Source organism: Symphodus melops (genome assembly GCF_947650265.1).
Source record: "Symphodus melops genome assembly, chromosome: 8".
In the NCBI taxonomy this organism is placed as follows: Eukaryota; Metazoa; Chordata; class Actinopteri; order Labriformes; family Labridae; genus Symphodus; species Symphodus melops.
This window is the reverse complement of record NC_136698.1, coordinates 663,886-684,897: the sequence shown is the minus strand read 5'-3', so window position 1 is coordinate 684,897 and position 21,012 is coordinate 663,886. Positions and strand designations below refer to the sequence as shown.

General features: G+C 46.3%; 4 protein-coding genes across 4 annotated transcripts in view; 3 read left to right on the top strand and 1 right to left on the bottom strand.

The window, feature by feature from the left end:
- LOC306828523 (interferon-induced protein with tetratricopeptide repeats 1B-like) overlaps positions 1-19,615 on the top strand; it is a gene marked incomplete at its 5' end in the record, with an annotated part of 201,523 nt that extends 181,908 nt beyond the window's left edge. Inside the window, one exon of the mRNA XM_079351040.1 lies at positions 19,540-19,615. The remainder of the gene's footprint in view (positions 1-19,539) is intronic.
- Positions 175-6,239, bottom strand: trmt1l (tRNA methyltransferase 1-like). Its single transcript, XM_079351176.1, has 16 exons — positions 6,135-6,239; positions 4,996-5,091; positions 4,840-4,902; positions 4,609-4,722; positions 4,360-4,424; positions 4,132-4,288; positions 3,171-3,291; positions 3,006-3,085; positions 2,571-2,823; positions 2,286-2,498; positions 2,011-2,201; positions 1,836-1,902; positions 1,544-1,707; positions 1,398-1,463; positions 718-844; positions 175-595 (listed from the first exon to the last, which is right to left on the bottom strand). Exons 1-16 carry the CDS (start codon positions 6,214-6,216, stop codon positions 400-402), a joined length of 2,055 nt encoding a protein of 684 aa, XP_079207302.1. The 5' UTR covers positions 6,217-6,239; the 3' UTR covers positions 175-399.
- Positions 7,483-10,859, top strand: LOC306828542 (interferon-induced protein with tetratricopeptide repeats 1-like; the record flags this gene model as incomplete). The annotated part of the gene is made up of 2 exons (XM_079351062.1): positions 7,483-7,533; positions 9,557-10,859. Exons 1-2 carry the CDS (start codon positions 7,529-7,531, stop codon positions 10,857-10,859), a joined length of 1,308 nt encoding a protein of 435 aa, XP_079207188.1. The 5' UTR covers positions 7,483-7,528.
- Positions 15,455-19,559, top strand: LOC306828656 (interferon-induced protein with tetratricopeptide repeats 1B-like). Its single transcript, XM_079351196.1, has 2 exons — positions 15,455-15,548; positions 18,191-19,559. Exons 1-2 carry the CDS (start codon positions 15,544-15,546, stop codon positions 19,467-19,469), a joined length of 1,284 nt encoding a protein of 427 aa, XP_079207322.1. The 5' UTR covers positions 15,455-15,543; the 3' UTR covers positions 19,470-19,559.
- Positions 19,616-21,012: the final 1,397 nt, after the last annotated feature.

Below are 21,012 nucleotides of genomic sequence, written 5' to 3'. Positions count from 1 at the left end.
CAGAGATCATCTCCAGGAAGTCACAAAAATTATTCAATCAAAAAAAAAAGTTTTAAAATGTCAAGAAAATTAAAAAACAGAATTATAGTAAATAACTTCACCGGTGAGAATCCGTCTCATGTCGTTCTTTTTTTCCTCTCTCTCTTTAAACGCTCAATAAAGACGACATCAGGTTTTCCTTTATTTCATTATTTATTTTTAAAAAAAATAAAACAAGACAACAGAAGCAGCAGGAAAAGAAAACGAGAACTTTAAAAAGTTATGATCTGAAATAAATATTCGAGCGGAGGATCAGTCGCTCGCTCGTGCTGCAGGGTCGACGGGAAGCAGAACACGGACAGGCGGCGAGTTTTCAGTGCAGTCAGAACTTTTCTGTGTCGACACAGACGGGAGTCCTCCTCAGATCGCTTTCTCCACGCTCGTGCTCATCTGCGCGGCGTTGGCGTTGGCGGTGGAGTACGTGGGCACGCTGTACTTGGTGAGCACCGATTTAAACTGCTCCAGCGTGGCGTCGGTTCGAACCCCCGTCGGGTCGAAGTGAGTCCGACCCACCCGGAATCCGGCCTCGGTCAGGTACTGAAGAAACTTGTTCAACCTGCAGAGAGAAAAAACACAAATTATAAAATCCTGCCTGCAGAGTTCAAACTTTAAGATTCATTATGACATTTAATCAACGCTGAGGAAGAGGTCAGAGGTCAGAGGTCAGAGGTCACGTACTTGGGCATGTTCATGCCTCGGATGCTGTGGCGGTGGATGCTGTAGTAGAAGGGCGGATGCTCCAGAGACACGTCAGACTTCAGCTTCTTCACCACGTTCCCTGACTCCTCCCCCGTCTTCCTCTTCCCTGCAGAGGAACCAATCAGAGAGTCAGAGCTGAGTCATGCTGCGCTGACATGAGTCAAACCACTCACAGGAGATAAAAACACCTGCAGAGACTTAAGCTCCGCCCCCCTCCCCCCCCCCTCACGCTTGCTCAAAGGGTTCGAGCGCACGTGGCAGCAAAACGGTTTTAAAACAGTCGCTTCAGTCTCGGTGTTTCACTGCAGAGCGTCTCCATGGTGACGTGCTGAAGGAGCCTCGAGGCTACGCTGCCCTCTGGAGGACACGTGTAGAGCGACAGGTCAGCGCCGCTCTGTGATTGGTCCTCATTAAGTGTTCGGGTTGGTTGGAGATCGTGCAGGTTATCACACTTCGTCTTTAAACAGCCAACATGTATATTTATATTTTTAAACGGCCCCGACTGTAAAGAGCAGAGGTCGAGGTGCTCGTGGTCGTTTACGGCGTGTCTTTGTCACGCTCCTGACCACGACGTGATGTCATGATGTGCGTCCCGTCACCCAGCCCGGACGCCCTGACACTTCAGCGCTCTGCTTTTAGGGATCTGCCCTCGTACTCACCGGACTGATCTGCAGGACCCGACTCCTCGCCGCCCTGTGGCGTCTTAATGACCACGCCGCACTCCACTGCAGAGAGGAAACAGACGCCACCGTGAACACGAGTCCTGTCACATGGCGTGCGAGCGTGCTGGACGGCGGGTTCTTACCCTGGTTGGTGAGAGCCGACGAGCCGTGGACTAGAGACTTGAGCGTGGTGCACTCGGACTCGCAGACCAGAGTCTTGACGAGCGGCTGGATGTCGTCCATGCTGTGCTGCACGGCTGCTGACAGCATCCTCCTCAGGAAGCCCGTGTTGAAGAGGGGACCACACCTGGACACACACACACACACACACACACACACACACACACACACACACACACAGTAAATACAGAGGCTGTCGTCCTGGCTGCAGCGGCCTCCACTCTTGGCTCCGCCCCCCTCTCAGCGCTGTCTCACCATAACGGTCCCAGCTGCACCGCCGTCCTCCCGGGCAGACTGCCGTGACAGCTACAGGGCAGCGTGTCTGCGAGAAACACAACACATGATCACTTCCTGCCTGCATGAACGCCATCAACTTCCTGTTTGACTGCTGCGGGACGAAGACGTGGACGCCACCCGAGCGAGGACTCACCGTCCCGCATGTTTCCTTGTTTCAGGAAGACTCGCTCCTCGCACCACTGACAGTGGACGAGCTTACGCAGCTTCTTCGCCGACTCGTCCGCCTGCGTCGGACCTCGCAGGACTCGGACCACCACCAGGACGAAATGCTCCAACGCCACCGCCAGCAGCACCTCGATGCCTTTGTTACAGCGAGCCGCCGCTCTGCAACACACGGCCGGAGAGCGTGACCTCGCGCCTCGCCATCACAAACAAGACGGACACAATGCGAACGTTCAGACGGGCTACCTGGCCACGGTGGCGATGACCATGCGCGCGGCGAGCTCTTTGTAGTACTCGGTGCGTACGATGTGGCAGCCGTAGTGGCGCAGCGTGACGTTTGGAGACTTGGAGTACAGCGAGCCCGTGTCGGTGGACGTCACGGAGATGATGCCCAGGTTGCGCACGTTTCTGAAGGCGGCGTCCAGGTAGTTGACCGCCGTCCCGTACGGGTCCAGGTGACTGAAAGATTCAAGACATGAAAGGTCACCAGAGGTCGCGTCAGTGAACGCTTGATGGACTCCTCCCACTTACATGTAGTCAAAAGCCCGTAGGTGCATGATGACGTTGGCGTCCATCTTGGCGACCTCCACCGTGGCGATGGGCGACCCTTTGACCTCGCCGGAGGCCCCGTCGGGCCCTCGAGGCGCCCGCGAGCTTCCGTCCACCCGCATGTTGTTGAGCTCGCAGTTCTCTTTGATCATCTTCACGCACGTGTCGCTGATGTCGGTGATGGTCACTTTGACGGCGTGGCGGAGGTGCTTCGCCCACTGGAGGCCCATGATCCCTGAAATCACGGAAACTCAGGCGTCACCTCGCGTCCATCGCTGCAACACCTGATAACTGCTCGCATATCTGGCAAACCCAGGGGCGTCCAAAACGACCTTCAAAGCCCCGCCTACCTTCTCTGGTCCAATCAGATCCAGAGCATTCAGCAGCTTCACTTCCTGTCATGTTTGTTTTCCTCACCTGTGGCTCCGAAAGCGTCCAGACACTCGAGCGGGTTTCTCTCCTCGGCGAGCGCAGCCAGCGAACAAAACACCAGCTGCCTGAAACGTCAACAAACCGACACATTCAGCGCCACACGGTTTCTGCTCGTTGAACTTTTATCGTTTTCGTGGAAACGTCTCTCGCCTGTTGGTCTTCATCTTGCGGTTGAAGTAGGTGTCGCTCTTCTGCGGCGTGGTGTGGTTCGGGAGGAGCTGCACGTTGGTCCCCAGTTCTTTCATGATTTCAAACGCCTGACCGGACGGAGCTGCAGAAACAGGAAGCAGACGACATGTCAGCGTCTTTCATCAAAGCGACTCCTCGTCAAACATCTGGTTCAGCATGGAGCCGTGTGACCACGGAGGGAACCACGCCGCCCGGGGGTGACCCTGCATGTATGTGAGGTCGGACACACATCTGGCCTCCCTGTCTCCCTGCTCTCTGATGAACCAATCACAGCCTCCCTGTCTCCCTGCTCTCTGATGAACCAATCACAGGCCTCCCTGTCTCCCTGCTCTCTGATAAACCAATCACAGCCTCCCTGTCTCCCTGCTCTCTGAGGAACCAATCACAGGCCTCCCTGTCTCCCTGCTCTCTGAGGAACCAATCACAGGCCTCCCTTTCTCCCTGCTCTCTGAGGAACCAATCACAGGCCTCCCTGTCTCCCTGCTCTCTGATGAACCAATCACAGTCTCCCTGCTCTCTGATGAACCAATCACAGGCCTCCCTCTCTCCCTGCTCTCTGATGAACCAATCACAGCCTCCCTGTCTCCCTGCTCTCTGATGAACCAATCACAGCCTCCCTGTCTCCCTGCTCTCTGATGAACCAATCACAGGCCTCCCTCTCTCCCTGCTCTCTGATGAACCAATAACAGCCTCCCTGCTCTCTGATGAACCAATCACAGGCCTCCCTGTCTCCCTGCTCTCTGATGAACCAATCACAGGCCTCCCTCTCTCTGATGAACCAATCACAGGCCTCCCTGTCTCCCTGCTCTCTGATGAACCAATCACAGGCCTCCCTGTCTCCCTGCTCTCTGATGAACCAATCACAGCCTCCCTGTCTCTCCCTCTGGCGTGTAGCTGAGTCGTCGGTGGGTGTTTTTCTTACCCGGCTCCTCGACCTGGGCGTCGGAGCTCCCGGAGTAGCTGGCCTCCGTCTCTCCTTTGTTGACGTGTCGTTTCAGGTGGCTGATCATGTCGGTTTTCCGGGCGATGGTGACGGAGCAGACGACGCAGTGGTAGTGAGCCACGTGTCTCCCCGCCGGCTGGAGGGAGCGAATAAAGACGTGAGACTGAGGCGGACTCACTCGCTTGTTTCACATGTCTGATGTCTCACCTGGTCCCCGCTGAGGCCGGGCTTCAGGTTCCTGCAGGGCAGGTGACAGATACACATCCTCTGACCTGGAACAGCAGAACCACCATCAGTACTCCTGCCCCCTAGTGGTTAAACTGTAGTACTGCAGTCTAAAACTCAAAGCCTTCAAAGCCGGGTTTGAACCGCGTCCAGGGGCGTGGTCATAAAACCCGTCCAGTGTTCATCGGTGCGTTGGGCGTGAACGTGAAACCACGCCCGTCACATTCCTACCTTCAAACTCCACGTAGACTTTCCAGTGGAGGTTCTGCAGGTGTCGGCGGAGCTTGTGGCTGTAGCACGCTTTAAACTTCTCCTCGGGACACAGAGGACACGACTTACGTCCCGCTGAGGACCAAAAACACAAAGCGTGTGAGTAACCTTTGACCTGTGGGGTCGATCCGCTCCAGGTAACGGGTACGAGCGGCTTCCTCACACACGGGGACGAACAAGAACCAAACTCACCGCCGTTCAGGTCAACCAGCAGCTCCAGACCCTCCAGTTTAGTGTGGATGGAGACGTGGCGCTCTGCGGGGAGAAAAAGAGCGGACGTGTCAGAGACAGGTGAGACAGGTGAAGCAGGTCAGTGAAGGGTTAAACAGGAAGCGCTCAGGTGATCACCTGGTGTCGTGGTTGATGGTTTAGAGTCGCTGTCTGAAGCAGCTTCATTCTTCACCGTCTGATCTGCAGCTGAGGAAGCATCTCCTGCAGCTTCACCTGAGAGAGAGAGAGAGAGAGAGGGCGGGGGGGGGGAGAGAGAGAGGGAGAGAGAGAGAGAGAGAGAGAGAGAGAGGGGGGGGGAGAGAGAGAGAGAGAGAGGGAGGGAGAGAGAGAGAGAGAGAGAGGCAGAGAGGAGGGGGAGAGAGAGAGAGGCAGAGAGAGAGGGGGGGAGAGAGAGAGAGAGACACAGAGAGAGAGAGAGAGAGAGAGAGAGAGAGAGGAGAGAGAGGGGGGAGAGAGAGAGAGAGAGAAGAGAGAGGGGGGGAGAGAGAGAGAGAGAGAGAGAGAGAGAGAGAGAGAGAGAGAGAGAGAGAGTCTTCTCAGTCTGCTTCCATGTTACGGAGCTCCATCTTTGCTCCCAGGATTTGAACCTACAACCCGACCCTAAGGATCTGAATCCTGAACTGGGAAAAGGCTCCTGGGTGTTTTTAAAGATCTGGAGGCAGAGATGTTTGAACACTTCCGGTCCTTTCTGATGTTTTGTTTCTGATATGTTGTGATGTTTAAAGCTGCTGAGTGTTTAAATATTAAACCCTGATAACTGAGCTGCTGCCTGTCTGATCAGGAACAGAGACGTTTCCAGGTTTAGTATGAACTGGTTGTTTTCTGCAGGTCTGAAACTACGAGAACAATCTGTGGGTGAAGAACATAAATAAACGGTCCTGTGGAGCAGCTCCATGATGAGACCGTGCAAAGCGAAACTATCAGAACAAGTCAAACGTCACGGTGTCAGAATAACACGCGTGGAAAAGCTGCACTGTGCACGGAACAGCTGACAACGACACTGTAGCTCTCCTGTTAGCACGCGCCAGCCGTTAGCTCGCTGTTATTGTTGACTGTTTAGGCCCTGTGGCGGAGCTCCGTGGTGAGGCCCTGTGGCGGAGCTCCGTGGTGAGGCCCTTGTTTAGTTCAGCGCTTATCAACTTAAATTCTGAGTGAATTCACTGAACACCAGTGTGAAAGATAAAAAGAGGGATGAACCCTCCGTTTAAAGGTCTCAAAGCTGCTGTTTGATCGCCCTCGTGCTGCCGATAACTCACGTTTGATATCGACGTCCTCCTGGTGTAGCTGAGCAGCGTCTGCCTCTTTCAGCTCCGCCATACTGTCTCCTCTCCACAACATACGCAGGAAGAGTTCTGCCGTGCGTACCTTACGTAAAATACGTACTTTACGTAAAATACGTACTTTACGTAAAATACGTACTTTACGTAAAATGCGTACTTTACGTAAAATGCGTATTTCTTAGAGATAATAATAATAATAATAATAAGTTATACTTTATTAATCCCACGAGGGGAAATTCGGTTTACACTCTGTCTAACACACACATAGGCCGAGATACACACTCATGCACAAACAGGGTTCCAGTGACATGCATTAATGGAGAGGTCTCAGAGTGAGGGGGCTGCCCACAGCGAGCGCTCCAGAGCAGTTTTGGGGTTCGGTGCCTTGCTCAGGGGCACCTCGGCAGTGCTCAGGAAATGGACTGGCACCTCTCCAGCTACTAGACCAATTTCCGGACTTGGTCCGTGCCGGGACTTGAACCGGCGACCCTCCGGTTCCCAACCCAGAGACAAACCTCATCTTTTCTGATAAATATGTATGAATTTCCCTCGGGATCAATAAAGTATCTATCTATCTATCTATCTATCTATCTATCTATCTATCTATCTATCTTCATTCATGTTGTATTCATAGATCAGCAGCTGCTCAATAATTAAAAACTATCCATCCAGGATGTTAAATGAATGTTTCAAACCAAACATATCCATATTTAGAACTATTAAATACCATGTTTGCTATTGTTGTATTTCCAGCTGTATTCTTCCTCATGCTGTCATATCTACTTTGAATTCTTTTACAGTTTAATTATGTTTTTATTTGCCTTTTGGCTCCTCCTGATTGGCTCCCTCGTGTTTGAACTTTAAAGTCCACATAGGAAACTACACTTTATCACCACCTATCAGCTCAGTCAGATGATTTTATGATTCGTTTTAGACAGTCATGAGGCTTCACGTTTCCTTTCTCTGGAAACGAAACTCTTGGCGCGTGAACGAGGAGCAAAAAGCGCGTGTCCGCGCCGCTGTATTCGCGCGAACTCGTTCGCTCTGCCTCACGCGCATCAGAGTGGCGTTTTTATATACGCCATTTTCTCTAAACCTCCCTCACGCTTCATAAGTTTCCTTTAGAGATCTATGACACTGAGCTTTATCAACATATGTTCGACTTCGCTTATGTTCTGCTGCAGAGCGATGTGCTGCAGCGAAGTCGCGCCTGTTCGCTCACATGCACACGCCCCGCCTCCTGACGTCTGCATCGACTATATCTACGTGCTCGTGGGTGTGTTATGTTTCTGCAAACTCCAAGCTGCTGCAACAGAAGGAACCCTCCAAACTGACCAACATTCATAAGACTACAGAGAGAAGTCTGAGACATGAGGTGAGCTTTGACTCTGAATGGTTTCTCATGGTAGGAGTTCATGTGTCATTATGATGTTGTTAACACTTAATGAATGGATTTTAGCAGCAGGTGTATCATTATGAGTTTAGTTTCCTCATCTCTATTGGTTAGGGTCATTTCCTGCAGTTTGTGGAGCACATTGTCCTTATGTAGTTTCTTGGGAAAGTCTACATTCATCCAGGACTTCCCAGATTTCATGCACTTATCCAAGCTGCCTGTGATGCAAGCTTCAGTTTGTTCAAGTTCAGCACTAAATTACCTGTAAATGTATTTATGTCGCACGTTTTAACAACAAAGGCATTTCAAAGTGCTTCACACAAGACACCAAAAAGCATCACCGACATTATTAAATCTGATAATATGTTCAAGTACAAATAATTCAAATCAAATTAATTCAAGTAAAAATATAAGACAGTTAAAGAGTTACTTATATATACAGTGCAGAGTGAAAGATTAAAATCTTTATTGAAATAGTTAAAGGCAGCTGTAACCAGGTGAGTCTTTAACCTGGATTTAACAGAGCTGAGAGATTCAGCTGACCTGCAGTTTACTGGGAGTTTGTTCCAGATATACGGAGCATAGAAGCTGAAACTTTGAGTTTAACTGACTCCAGCTGTGTGCTGACTCTTCGTCACTTCTTCTTTCCTCCAAAAACAACAACCTCGGTTTTGTCTTTGTTCAGCTGGAGAAAATGTTTGCACATCCACTCATTGATTTTCTCTGTGCATTTACCCAGTGCTTTGATCGGACTATGATCTACTGGTGATGTTATAACACTTATTATAATTGTTATAATACTTGTGTGTCATCTGCGTAGTTAGATAGATAGATAGATAGATAGATAGATAGATAGATAGATAGATAGATAGATAGATAGATAGATAGATAGATAGATACTTTATTGATCCCGAGGGAAATTCAAGGCATCCAGTAGCAGTATACAGACAGGCAGGACACAAGACATTAGTTACAATACACCCCCCCCTTCCCCCCCCCCCTGTATACAATAATCCCCCAAACAAGATTTAGCAGCCCCTATGTGACTAAGAGTAAACATAATTACAGGTTAAACCTGTGCAGTTAGCATTAGCATTAGACTTAGAACTTATATAGCATAATGTACATAACCTGTGAAGGAGAGAAAAACATGTGTTGGTTAAAAGAGACCTGTAAACAGTTAAAGGGCCTTAGAAACAAAGTGCTGACCTTCTAGAAACTAGTTCCATGTGCATGTACAGAGGTGTTTGAGGTAGTGCCAGAGGTGTGAGTACAGTCATTAAACAGTCAATGCAGGGAAACAAATTGGGCCATTAAAGTGCTCAGCAACATAAAGGAGCAGTGATATGCATTAAGTGTCCAAAACAATAAGGTGAAACCAGGAGTGATTAGGGTGATTGCCATTAAAGTACCCAACTATTGAGGAGCAGATTAGCATTAAGTGTCAAAGACAATGAGAGTGAAACTTGACCTAGTTAGGGTGATCATGTCAACCATTACAGATGTAGCATAACACAACAGTAGGATGAAACCAGACATGATTAGGGTGATTATCATTAAAGTGACCTGTGCTCAGTAAGGTGACTATCAATATGCATTAAAGTGTCCAACTGGGGGCTGACTCTGAGGTCAGCAGTGCAGATGAGGAGTGAGAGAAAAAAAGTGAAAAATTAGTCCAGGGTTCACCGTGTGCTTCTTCCCTGCCGTGACAGTGAAGTGTTGTCCAGTCTTATGGCCTATAGGGGGACAAAAGAGTTCTTGAGTCTGTCCGTGGAGCACGACTGTGACAGCAGTCTGTCACTGAACATGCTCCTCTGCCCGGTGAAGGTGCTGTGCAGAGGGTGGTGTGTGTTGAAGCAGTCATCTGTGTTTCATGAAGAAGCTGATCATGTTATCTTCCTTTTCCACAAATTGCAGATGAACATTTGTGATCTGATCTGAGACCATCACACATCAGGGTCTGTTGTATTAACTTAGTGTGTTTTGATGTTGTTTTTTACTTCAGCGCTTCCAGAAGTCAAAGACAATTTAATTCCAAGCTGAAGGGTCTGCAGTGCCACTTCACCTGGGCTCTAGATCACAAGAAGTCCAAACTTTTACGTAAAAAGGACAAGCTTGAGGACATCGGCACTGGCAAGAGAAACCGATGGCTGGGCCACATTTACAACCTGCGGGGGTTCATTCAGTATAAGCTGGGGTTAAATGAAGAGGCCAAGAGTTTGTTCCAGAAGGCTGCAGAGACCCTCAACCAGCTGAGAAAGGCAGATGAGGGTCCTTGGTTAGTGGTGAACTACGGGAACCTGGCCTGGCTGCACCACCACCTGGGAGATGAAGCAGAGAGTCAGGCTTACCTGTCAAAGGTTGATGCCCTGATTAAGAAATACCCATCTCCATCCCAGGGCGAGCTCCATCCAGAGATCTACGCTGAACAAGCCTGGACCCTGATGAACTTCGGTCAAAAGAAGCAGCTGCTTGCTGCAGATTTCTTTGAGAAAGCCATCAGGATGCAGCCGGACATGGTGGAGTGGAACTCCAGCAATTTCATAGGTTTAGCTTCTGCCAGTAAGCACAACGAAGGAGGGGTAGATGCTAACTGCCTGAAGGGAATGAAACGTGCAAAGAAACAGGATCCAAAGAACTTGTACCTCGCTGCAGTCTACCTAATGCAACGTGCCAAGAAAGGAAAAAAATTTGAGGATAAAGCACGGAACTTGGCCAAGCAGATCCTGAAAAATCCGGTCAGCAGCTACAGTGGTATAAAGCCGTTACTGAGAGTTTACACATACTACATATCTGTCGATGAAGCCATTGATTTGGCAAAGGATGCTCTGAGAAAGCATCCAGGTGAGCGTTATCTCATGAGGTGTTTAGCACTCTGCTACAAATGGAAGATCTTGTTTTTCAGTGAGAGTCGCCCGAGGCCAGGCATGACAAAGAAGGCAATCAGTCTCCATAGGGAGGTTATTTCTCTTTACCCTAACTCTTCATTCGTCAAGAAAATTGATCTTGCTAATGTGTACGCAAAGTCAGACAAGGCTAAAGCCGAGGCAATATACCAGAAACTGCTCCGAAAGGAACTGGAGCCTGGAGAGAAACAGGTGCTTTACAACCACTTTGCAAAACACTTACACTTTGTTAGAAAGGATTACCAAGGGTCGATGCAATTCCACATGAGGGCTGCATCGATACCAGTCGCCTCCTTCTATCGCGACGAAAGCATCAAAGCTCTGCAGAGAACAAAAGAAACAACAAGCTGGAACCGAAGGAGTAAAGAAATAGAAGAGTTTCTGGCTGAGCTGAAACTGTAGTGTCCTCCAGAAAGGAACTGGAGGAGGTGTATTACCTGAGACGGTAATGATACGATACAGGTGAATAAGATGGGCTTTAATTCTCTATATTACTGATGATGGCAATCCCAGTTAGTAATATTGAAGATAAAATTGCTTTCAAACTTGCCTCTTAAATGTTCGGTTTTAAATGGGGAAATGTTGCAGCAGCCTTTAAACTCGATGTGATTCGGAGGAATTAAGCTTTCAGTGTCTTTTGCAGGGAACTCTCGAATTGATAATTCTTTGTACGTTTAGAAATGCAGTGACTGCGCGAGCCCTCGTTGGCTGTGTTGGCGTCGGAGCCGTGCAAACGCGGACAGGACGACCTTGAACGTCACATGCAGTGTGAAGCTACGAGCTAACTTGAGAGCGCTAGCATTAGCATGCTAGCACAACAATGAAGGACAGGTGATTGCAGCTCAAGCCGAGGATGATTTTTGTCAGCCGCTTGCGCTTGATGGTGTTTAATTATGGTGCGTTCTAATCGACGGAGATTGTGGAAGGTTTAATACAGAGGAGGCGTGGCCTAACAGCAGTTTGTTTTGGTTTTCATTCTGGTGTTCATTCTTTGATCTACTGGATCAAAAAGTCGCACATTCTTCCTTTAACGTGACGTCCGCCGAACTAAACTTCAGTTAGCATTAAAGGAGCAGTTAGCTACAGGCGCGCACCAGTTTTTGTTATCGACCATCGGACACTTTTTCTGACCTCTCTCTGAATGTTGAATGATTCGCAAAGCATGATTCTTGGATGTGATGGTGAAAAGGTTCGACAAAACGTAAATAAATTATAAACATAATGTATCTACATAACCTGTTCATATATACAATTTCAAATCGTACATCTACACTTAAATCAATGCTGACTTTGTTTTATTCATTTGATTGGTTTGATTTTTATCCAAATATATTTCATGTGGTTTTGTGTTTTAAGTTCTTCTGAAGTGATGAACATTTGCTTGACCGATAAACCTGCCTTGCTTGGATTTGTTAAAACTGAATGTGATGGTGATTGTGTTCATGCTGAGATCAAATAAACATCAATAATCACTAATAAAACTGTGAATGTTTGTCTTCAGTGGTTATTCTTCGCAAGAGTGTTGATGTTGTGCAATCAGTTTGTAAACTCCACCACCAGGGGGCAAAAAAAAATGTTGTAGACTAAAGGGGAATCATTGGAGTGATTGTCTATTTCAGCTCTGCTTAAAAATGGCTATTTTTTATGTCTGTAGCTTTAAATATGTAAATGAGCTGTGTCTGGCCACGCCCCCTCTCTGGAAGGGCTCGGGTGTACTCGCTGCTTTCTGGCTCCATGTCCTATTATTTACGGTGAGAAGGCAGACTCAGAGGGCAGAACAAACACCTAGCTGTGGGAGTGTCACCCACCTGGGGGAGGGGCTACTGCCCTTTGTGATGTCATGAAGGGAACAGCTCCAAATAGCCTGTTTGAGCTCACATTTAAATGTTAGTAGAGCGTAAACTCACCTCATGGAATTTACTGAAAAATCATAAAAGGTAAAAAAAAAAAAAACAGTCTCCAAGTAAAAAATTCAGAAGCAGTTATAATTATATGATGGATTAATTTAATGATGCATTAAATGATAAATGGATTTAACAAAAAGCTAAACAGATTCATCACTTGCACAGTTCTTCCTGATATTGTCAGCAGCGCCCTCTGCTGGATGAAACCGCAAACTACAGCAGACACTGATGAGATCAGAGTTTGAATTTAAACAGCTGATCTTATTTCACAGTCAGACGGAGAAAGACGGGAAGACAGGTTTAATGTGTGTGTGTGTGTGTGTCTGAAAGTCTCAGGTGTGTCTCCACCTGTGGGACAATAAAAACACGCACACACTTCTCACACACATCAGCTTGATACGTCTTTGGTTTTGTTGCACGAGCCTGTTGTAGTGGCTGAGTTCTCCCTGCGTTCGGCCTGTCAGGTGTTCGTGCAGCACCAGGCTCTGTGTCGGGTCGAGGGTCTCCAGCCCATCAGCGTGTCGGAGGGCCTGGCGGTGTGTCAGCGTCTGGGAGCCTGCAGGATCCTCCTGCTGGAGCCGAGCCGCCTCAGAGTCCTGCAGAGAGTCCGCCTGAACGTCAGCCAGGACGACGTGGTGTTCGCCCTGAAGGCGGACTGAAGGATGCTGACGTCGTTTATGAGGAATGATTTGGGATTTTTTTGTCTTTATTTCAATGTGTTTTTATGGTTTTAATGTTTTATCTCTGATTGATATTCAATTCCAGCCTCTTAATTTGGGAGAGTATTTCCTGTAAGAATAAAAACCTTGTTGGCATTCTTTTTATCTCTTTTGGCCTCGAGTGGTGTTTACATACCGCAGCTGTGTGTCGTCATTCATTACCCGAGACGCTCCCTTTCCAAGGAACAGAAACATACCGACACGTTTCTGTTAAATGAAACACAACATACCACACTCATCAAAGGTTCATCCTCGGGTTGTTTGGCTGCGATGATGAACCTGAAACAGCGCTCGGGTTCCAGAGAAAACTATTTTGTTAAATTAGAAATGTGAATCCAGTCTGCCTCTCTCGAGCTTAACTTTAAAGTTTAATATTTTAAAAGAGGTAATCTGTTAAACTCCGCTCCTCCATGTTCCTCTAACGCAGTGGTGTCCAAACTTTTTTTCTTGCGGGCCAAAATTGTCGCGTTAGAATCGCTCACGGGCCACAGGGTTTTTTTTTTCTTCTTAAATATTGGAGGGAACTTTTTGTATTTTAACCTCTTCAAAAAATAATGTAAACACAATAACTAATTGCAGTGGGAAACTGTTGTGTTCTAATTTTTTGGAAAGAATAGTCAGGCTTTTATAGGTCTCCCTCGCTAACATGAAAAAGACAAAAAAGAACAAATTATGCCATCTGATGAGGCCTGGGGCCAAAATCTTCAGATTCTTCGATTTGAAGTCCAGGGCCACAAAAAATCCACTCAAGGGCCACAAATGGCCCCCGGGCCGCACTTTGGACACCCCTGCTCTAACGTGTTTCACCAATGATGAGAAAAGTCCATCCTCTCCGTCTTCTGCCTGCTCCACTTTTCAGAAAATGTGTGCTCAAAGAGGCCGTTTGGAGATGTTCCCTTCATGACATCACAAAGGGCAGTAGCCCCTCCCCCAGGTGGGTGACACTCCCACAGCTAGGTGTTTGTTCTGCCCTCTGAGTCTGCCTTCTCACCGTAAACAATAGGACATGGAACCAGAAAGCAGCGAGTACACCCGAGCCCTTCCAGAGAGGGGGCGTGGTCAGACACAGCTCATTTACATATTTAAAGCTACAGACACAGAAACAGCCTGTTCTGAGCAGGGCTGAAATAGAGGGGTTTATAGACATGATCAAATACAGGATCAGAGTGGATTTACAACAACACACTTCACACACATGATGAAGAGGAGCGAGGACACTGATTTATACTTTTTCCAACGCTGTATTTTAGAATTAATCGATTTTCCATGAATGTGTTTTGCTTTGAAAATGTAAAGTCCTTTTTGTTGATGTGAAAGTTCATTTCATGTGTGACATTAAAATTATATATAGAGGTGCTCCTTTTTGCTCAAGCTGTGTTTAAGCTTTATACCAATAAATGAACAGTGTGCAGTCAAAGAAGTCGTCTCATAGTTGTTTGTTTCAGTGGTTTCACCTCTCCTCCTCTGAAAGGCTTCTTCAGCTCTAAACTATCTGGAGGACGGAGATAGAAACGGAAGCCTTGTTGCTTCCTATTTCTGCTAAAGCCTGTCGCACACTGAACAATTTTTAACATCTTAAAGGGGAAATAATGATAAAAAGAGAGTGTGTGTGTGTGTGTGTGTGATAAGGTGATAATGGTGCACATGGTCAGAGCTGTTAACAGCTAGCTCAGAGAAAGGGAAATGATGATTCATGCTCTGCTGATAAACACATTTTAAAGTATTGTTTTAGTTGTTTAGATGTAAACAAACGGTGGTGTTCAGCTGCTGACGTATCCCGTATCAGTTCTGTGGATTTTTCAATAATATTTATAAAGCTATTAATTAATTTTGTCGTGAATGTTGACGGCTAATGTACTGTTAAGCTAGCGTCTCGCGCAGTAGTGAAACCCGTAGTCTCTCCTAAATGAAGCGTTTTTGACGCAGATTGACACGTTGTTACTTTAGTCTCTGAAAGGTGTACCACCTTAAAAACCACGACCTATATAGTTGTCATGGTAACAGTTGAACGAGCATAATAAACAACTGGCTGCAGACATTCAGCCTTCATCAATCTCTGGTCATATAAACTGTTCCTTTTGAATCGACGTGTTTCTTCATCTTCTCACAAACCGGCTTCTTCACTCTCTGTTTGTCAACAAAAGCACGTGGTCTCAGAGGGGGAGCCGTGACCCTTCATTTAACCACACTGCAGTTACACTCAGAGACCTCCTGGTGGCGACAAATCACAATAAAGTGGACAACACGTTTGAGCTTTGAGTTTCGATTCTGCAGAAGGAAAGTCACATTTATATCCTGCTGATAAAGGAAATGACACGCCTCTGTCACAGACATTTAAAGCTGCTGCACATCATCATCATCATCATCATCATCACAGAGAGCTGAAGAGACTGTCAACAGAGAGAAACATCAAGAGACTAAATCATCTTCAGAAAACCACTGAGAAGAAGAAACAGCAGAAAGATGAGGTGAGTATCTGAGCTGCATACGAATGTTTACATCTCTGATTATTCTGAACTTTTAGTCTTTTTATTCTTCTTTAGCTTCAATATTTACTTTTCTCACTTTGATGCTTTTTGGACATTTTATTTGTCATGCTTTGGTTTTGTTTCTGTGTTTTGTCTTGTTTTCGTTTTCTTTCTTTCCGTAGTGGTCTGTTTGTTTTCCTGTGTCTAAGTGTTTTCTGAGGCCGGTACTACAAAGCAGGATTTGATCTTAGCGAGGTCACTTCAGGGTTAACCCTCGGTTTTCAGTCCTACGAAGGTCAATTACTTTTTACCTGGGTATATCACCACGGTAACTGATGCTGAACACCTGACCTGCTCCGGAGCAGGTTATGTTGGAGATAAGAGATCAAACTGTGAAAATCTCCGCACACTGACCAATCAGATCTTTAGATCGTGGAGCTCGAGAGGAGGGGGGGGACACTTTATGTGTCCCGCATGATTTTACATTAGACTATATTCTGTTTAGTTAATGATTATTGTTTACTGATATCCTTAAACAGAGACTGAAGAAAGCACCGGAACATTTTAGTTGAAGATGTAAAATAATAAATATTTTCTTGTGTCTTTGTATTTTCATGTTGAACGTGTCCATGCTGCTCTGTTTGTGATGAGCTGCAGTTTAACTTCTAAAAGCTTTTCTCCACTTTAAAGAGTCAGAGCAGCACATTCAGTTCAGAGCAGAAACAAGTTATTAGAGTCAGTTCTAAGGTGAACTAACCATGGGACAAATATAAGCTGCATATTTTCCTTTGTTTTGTTCTTCCTGCATTTGTTCCTGCAGCTGTGTCTCTTGGGAGCCTGTTTGTCTTAACATAGTTATATTGTTAAAAGAGTTTGTAGTTTTTCTAAATATGTTTGTAGATATGACGATCTGCTGACGGCAGACGCTGTGATGATTGTGATAGGTTAAATGATGCTAACTCCGCCCCTTTTACGTGAACGTGCTCTTGGAAACCCTCAGGTTGATAACCGGCATCGTAGGACTGATAATCACCATCTTGTATGTCAGAGTTTGTTAAACCAGATCCCCCAAAGAGACCCTGATATGTTGAACTCTCTACGTAGTCCAGACCTCAGGTGTTCACTTGTTTAGTCTTCTCCCTGTTCTTCTGTGTTTTCATCCTTCAGTTCCTCGTGTTTCTTCAGTGTTCCATGTTATTAGTATTGTCTGGTTTCCTGCCTTCTGTGTTTCCCTCCTGTCTTGATTACCCTGTTTGTCCTCACCTGTCTTATTAGTCTCACCTGCGTCTGATTACCCCTTGTCCATTTAGTCTCTGTGTTTTCCTCAGTCTCTTGTCGGTTCATTCTCGTTGGTCTCTGGTAGTTTGTGGATGTGCCTTTGCTGTTTTGCTCCTGTGGATTACTTTGTTTTGCTCCTTGGGTTTTTGGGTTTTTGGAATTCTGGATTTATTATTTGATTAAGTTTTTGTTTTATCTTTTGTTTAATAAATTTTAGTTTTCCTGCAGTTGGGTCCTCCTTCCCTGTTTTCTACCCGTGAGCGTGACAGGGTTAAAATACATGTAATTTGTGTTTCCTTTAAATGATCATGATTACTATTTGTTTTTTTTTTAAATATATTTTTATTGAAGAGGTAGAATTATAATTTACCTTCAGTAAAATAAGGATTACCACAGAATATCAATACTTTGCTAACAAGTAAATGTGCGTGATCATAAAAAGGTACGAGGACGTTAGGGATCTGTAATGTTCTTACTTGTATTAATAAAAACAGTGTTTGCAGCAGGATTTTATAAAAGGTTGCACGTTACCTTTTCACTTCCTGTTTCTTCATGCAATAAAAACAAAGTAATACGTAGATTACTTTATTCCCCTTGTTCCCCTTTTCAGACTGTTTCTTGTGGTCTGAATGAAACATCTGTGCTGTGCTTTGGTCCAAATATAACTTCAACATATGCAGTATAAAACCATGTTGGAAAGAACGTGCAAGAGTTCAAACAGTACAACTGGACAAAGACACAAGACAGTGAGTTTGAAAAGCAGACGATATAAATACAGATCAGAAAAACAAACAGACCTGAGACAGCAGGGTCACATGAGAAACAGTCCTGTAGATCAGACAAGCTTGCTCAGGCTGCGAGAAGTTCATGGAAAAAAACATTTGTATATAACAGGACGAAGTGCATTTATTAGAGCGATACCGTGTGCCTGAGGGAAGAGGAACAAAAAGATCAGCTGCAGGATGACCTGAGGGGTCTCTGGTGATGCTGAGGGCGTGTGACAGGAGCCGATCATTGGAAATATCTTCTAGGGCTGGCAGGCTGACATCTATCATGCACAGTGAGATGACCAAACCAGACAGTCAGCGAGCTGCTGAGGATGCTTTCAATAACACTGCTGTAAAAGTTACAGACGAGTTTGACTGTTGCAGCAATATGGCCAGCGTCCATATTTATATACAGTCAACATGTTTCATTGCACAGCAGAAGGTGCAGGAGCTCTGCTCGCTGTCAGCAGGATGAACAGGTGTGTCTGGGTTTGTTGATAAGTTGTACGATGTAGACCTGCTTACGTAGCACACTTCAAAACATGTCAGAACTAGCTGCTGATGTGTTTATATGTTTGTGTTTTTATTCTCCTTCAGTGCTGCTCAGAGTCAAACCACACTGGAGTCCCTGCAGTGTCACTTCACCTGGAAGCTGGACTGCAACAAGAACGATCTTTTACGTCTCAGGTACAGGATGGAGGACTTCAGCACAGAGGAGGGAAACCGATGGCTGGGTCACATTTACAACCTGTGGGGGTTCATTCAGTATAAGCTGGGGTTAAATGAAGAGGCGAAGAGTTTGTTCCAGAAGGCTGCAGAGACCCTCAACCAGCTGAGAGAGGCAGATGAGGGTCCTTGGTTAGTGGTGAACTACGGGAACCTGGCCTGGCTGCACCACCACCTGGGAGATGAAGCAGAGAGTCAGGCTTACCTGTCAAAGGTTGATGCCCTGATGAGAGAATACCCATCTCCATCCCAGGGCGAGTTCCATCCAGAGATCTACGCTGAGAAGGCCTGGACCCTGATGTTCTTCACTGAAGACAAGAATCTGGTTGTTGAATACTTTGAGAAAGCTGCCAGTATGCAGCCGGACATGGTGGACTGGAACACCAACTATGTCATATGGTTAAAGAAAGCCCAACACTTCAGTGAGACGAGGCAGGTCCCTGACCTCTTGGAGAAAATGAGACAAGCCAAGGAACGGGATCCAGAGAACTTGAGCCTGGCTGTTCTCTACCTTGAGCAGCGTGCTGATGAAGGAGGAAACATCCGAGAGGAAGTCCGTGAGTTGGCGGAAAATTTGAGAACTCTGCACCTCAGTAACAGTGGTCTGTGGGTCTTACTAAACCTTTACAGAAAACACATATCAGCTGATGAGGCCGTTGATTTGGCAGAGAAAGTTCTGAGAGAACATCCAGATGTGCGTTATCTAAAGAAACATGCTGCGTACTGCTACAGATGGAGGATCATTTATTTCAGCAGTCTCCCTGATCCAGAACAAAGCATGGTGGACCGAGCAATCGCTCTCCACGAGGAGCTGCTCTCTCTTTACCCACATGCTTCATTCAAAAGAGAAATAGATCTTGCAACTATCTATGCAAGATCACATCACAGCAAGCACAAAGCTGAGGAGATATTTCAGCGGCTCGAAAATGAACCTGCAGAACCTGCAGACAAACAGATGCTTTACAACATATATGCAAATTATTTATTCTTTGTACAAAAGCAAAGCCACAGGTCGATTCAGTATCACATGAAGGCTGCAGCCATACCAGAAAAATCCTACCACCGTGAGAACAGCATCAGAATCCTGGAGAAGAATAAAGACAGGAAAGTACAGGAGTTTCTCCGAAACCTGCCAGAGCCAGGGCAGTAAAGAAAGGGAGGCAAATTTAGGGGGAACAATTCTGTTCAAGCAGAATAAAGATCTCAGCTAATTTATACAGAGGCTTCTATCTGTTCACAGAGGCGTTTTGCGTTTGCTCCCAGCACACTGAAACAGCCCTCCTCGACGTCACCAACGACCTCGTCCTCGACGTCACTGAAGCCTTCGACAGCCACAGCATCCTCCTCCATAGCTCCTTTGTCCTAAGGCGTCCCCCAGGGGTCGGTGCTTGGTCCCCTCTTGTTCATCATGTACTCGCTCTCCCTTGGTAACATCCTCCGCCAACATGGCCTCCGTTTCCACTGCTATGCAGATGACACCCAGCTGTACGTCTCCACTGTAACCTGCTCCACCCTGACAAACTGCCTCAATGAACTCAAATCTCTCAACTATGCAAAATCAGACATGATAATCATCGGCCCCAAATCCCTCACCAACTATTTTCAAAACTTCTGTCTCACAATAGACAACTCCACTCTATCCCCCTCCACACGTATCTGCAATCATCTTCAACAGCAACCTCTCGTTTCATCACTACGTCACCCAGCTCACAAAAAACATCTTTTTTCACCCCAAGAACATCTGTCCAGTACTCCAATCACTCGGATGTAAGCGTCCCAATTTATTAAGATTTTATTAATAAACCAGCCGAGATACTTCAGGCTGAAGTTCCATATTCTGTCAAATCCACTTCATCATGATTCTATATGTGTCTCCAGTATGTTTACAACCCACCATGATGAGAAAAGTCCATCCTCTCCGTCTTCTGCCTCCTCCACTTTTCAGAAAATGTGTGCTCAAACAGGCTATTTAGATAGATTTTCCCTTCATGACATCACAACGGGCAGTAGCCCCTCCCCCAGGTGGGTGACACTCCCACAGCTAGGTGTTTGTTCTGCCCTCTGAGTCTGCCTTCTCACCGTAAACAATAGGACATGGAGCCAGAAAGCAGCGAGTACACCCGAGCACTTCCAGAGAGGGGGCGTGGTCAGACACAGCTCATTTACATATTTAAAGCTACAGACACATAAAACAGCCTGTTCTGAGCAGGGCTGAAATAGAGGAGTTTATAGACATGATCAAATACAGGATCAGAGTGGATTTACAACAACACACTTCACACACATGATGAAGAGGAGCGAGGACACTGATTTACACTTTTTCCAACGCTGTATTTTAGAATTAATCGATTTTCCATAAATGTGTTTTTGACCCAGATTGACACGTTGTTACTTTAGTCTCTAAAAGGTGTACCACCTTAAAAACCACGACCTATATAGTTGTCATGGTAACAGTTGAACGACATAATAAACAACGGGCTGCAGACATTCAGCCTTCATCAATCTCTGGTCATATAAACTGTTCCTTTTGAATCGACGTGTTTCTTCATCTTCTCACAAACCGGCTTCTTCACTCTCTGTTTGTCAACAAAAGCACGAGGTCTCAGAGGGGGAGCCGTGACCCTTCATTTAACCACACTGCAGTTACACTCAGAGACCTCCTGGTGGCGACAAATCACAATAAAGTGGACAAC

Bases quoted from the DNA above. Each gene is read 5' to 3' on its own strand.
- trmt1l (XM_079351176.1), bottom strand. From the start codon at position 6,216: ATGTTGTGGAGAGGAGACAGTATGGCGGAGCTGAAAGAGGCAGACGCT. The intron at 1,464-1,543 runs GTAAGAACCCGC...TCCTCTCTGCAG, and splicing joins GTCGGCTCTCACCAACCAGG to TGGAGTGCGGCGTGGTCATT. The intron at 596-717 runs GTACGTGACCTC...TTCTCTCTGCAG, and splicing joins CGAGGCATGAACATGCCCAA to GTTGAACAAGTTTCTTCAGT.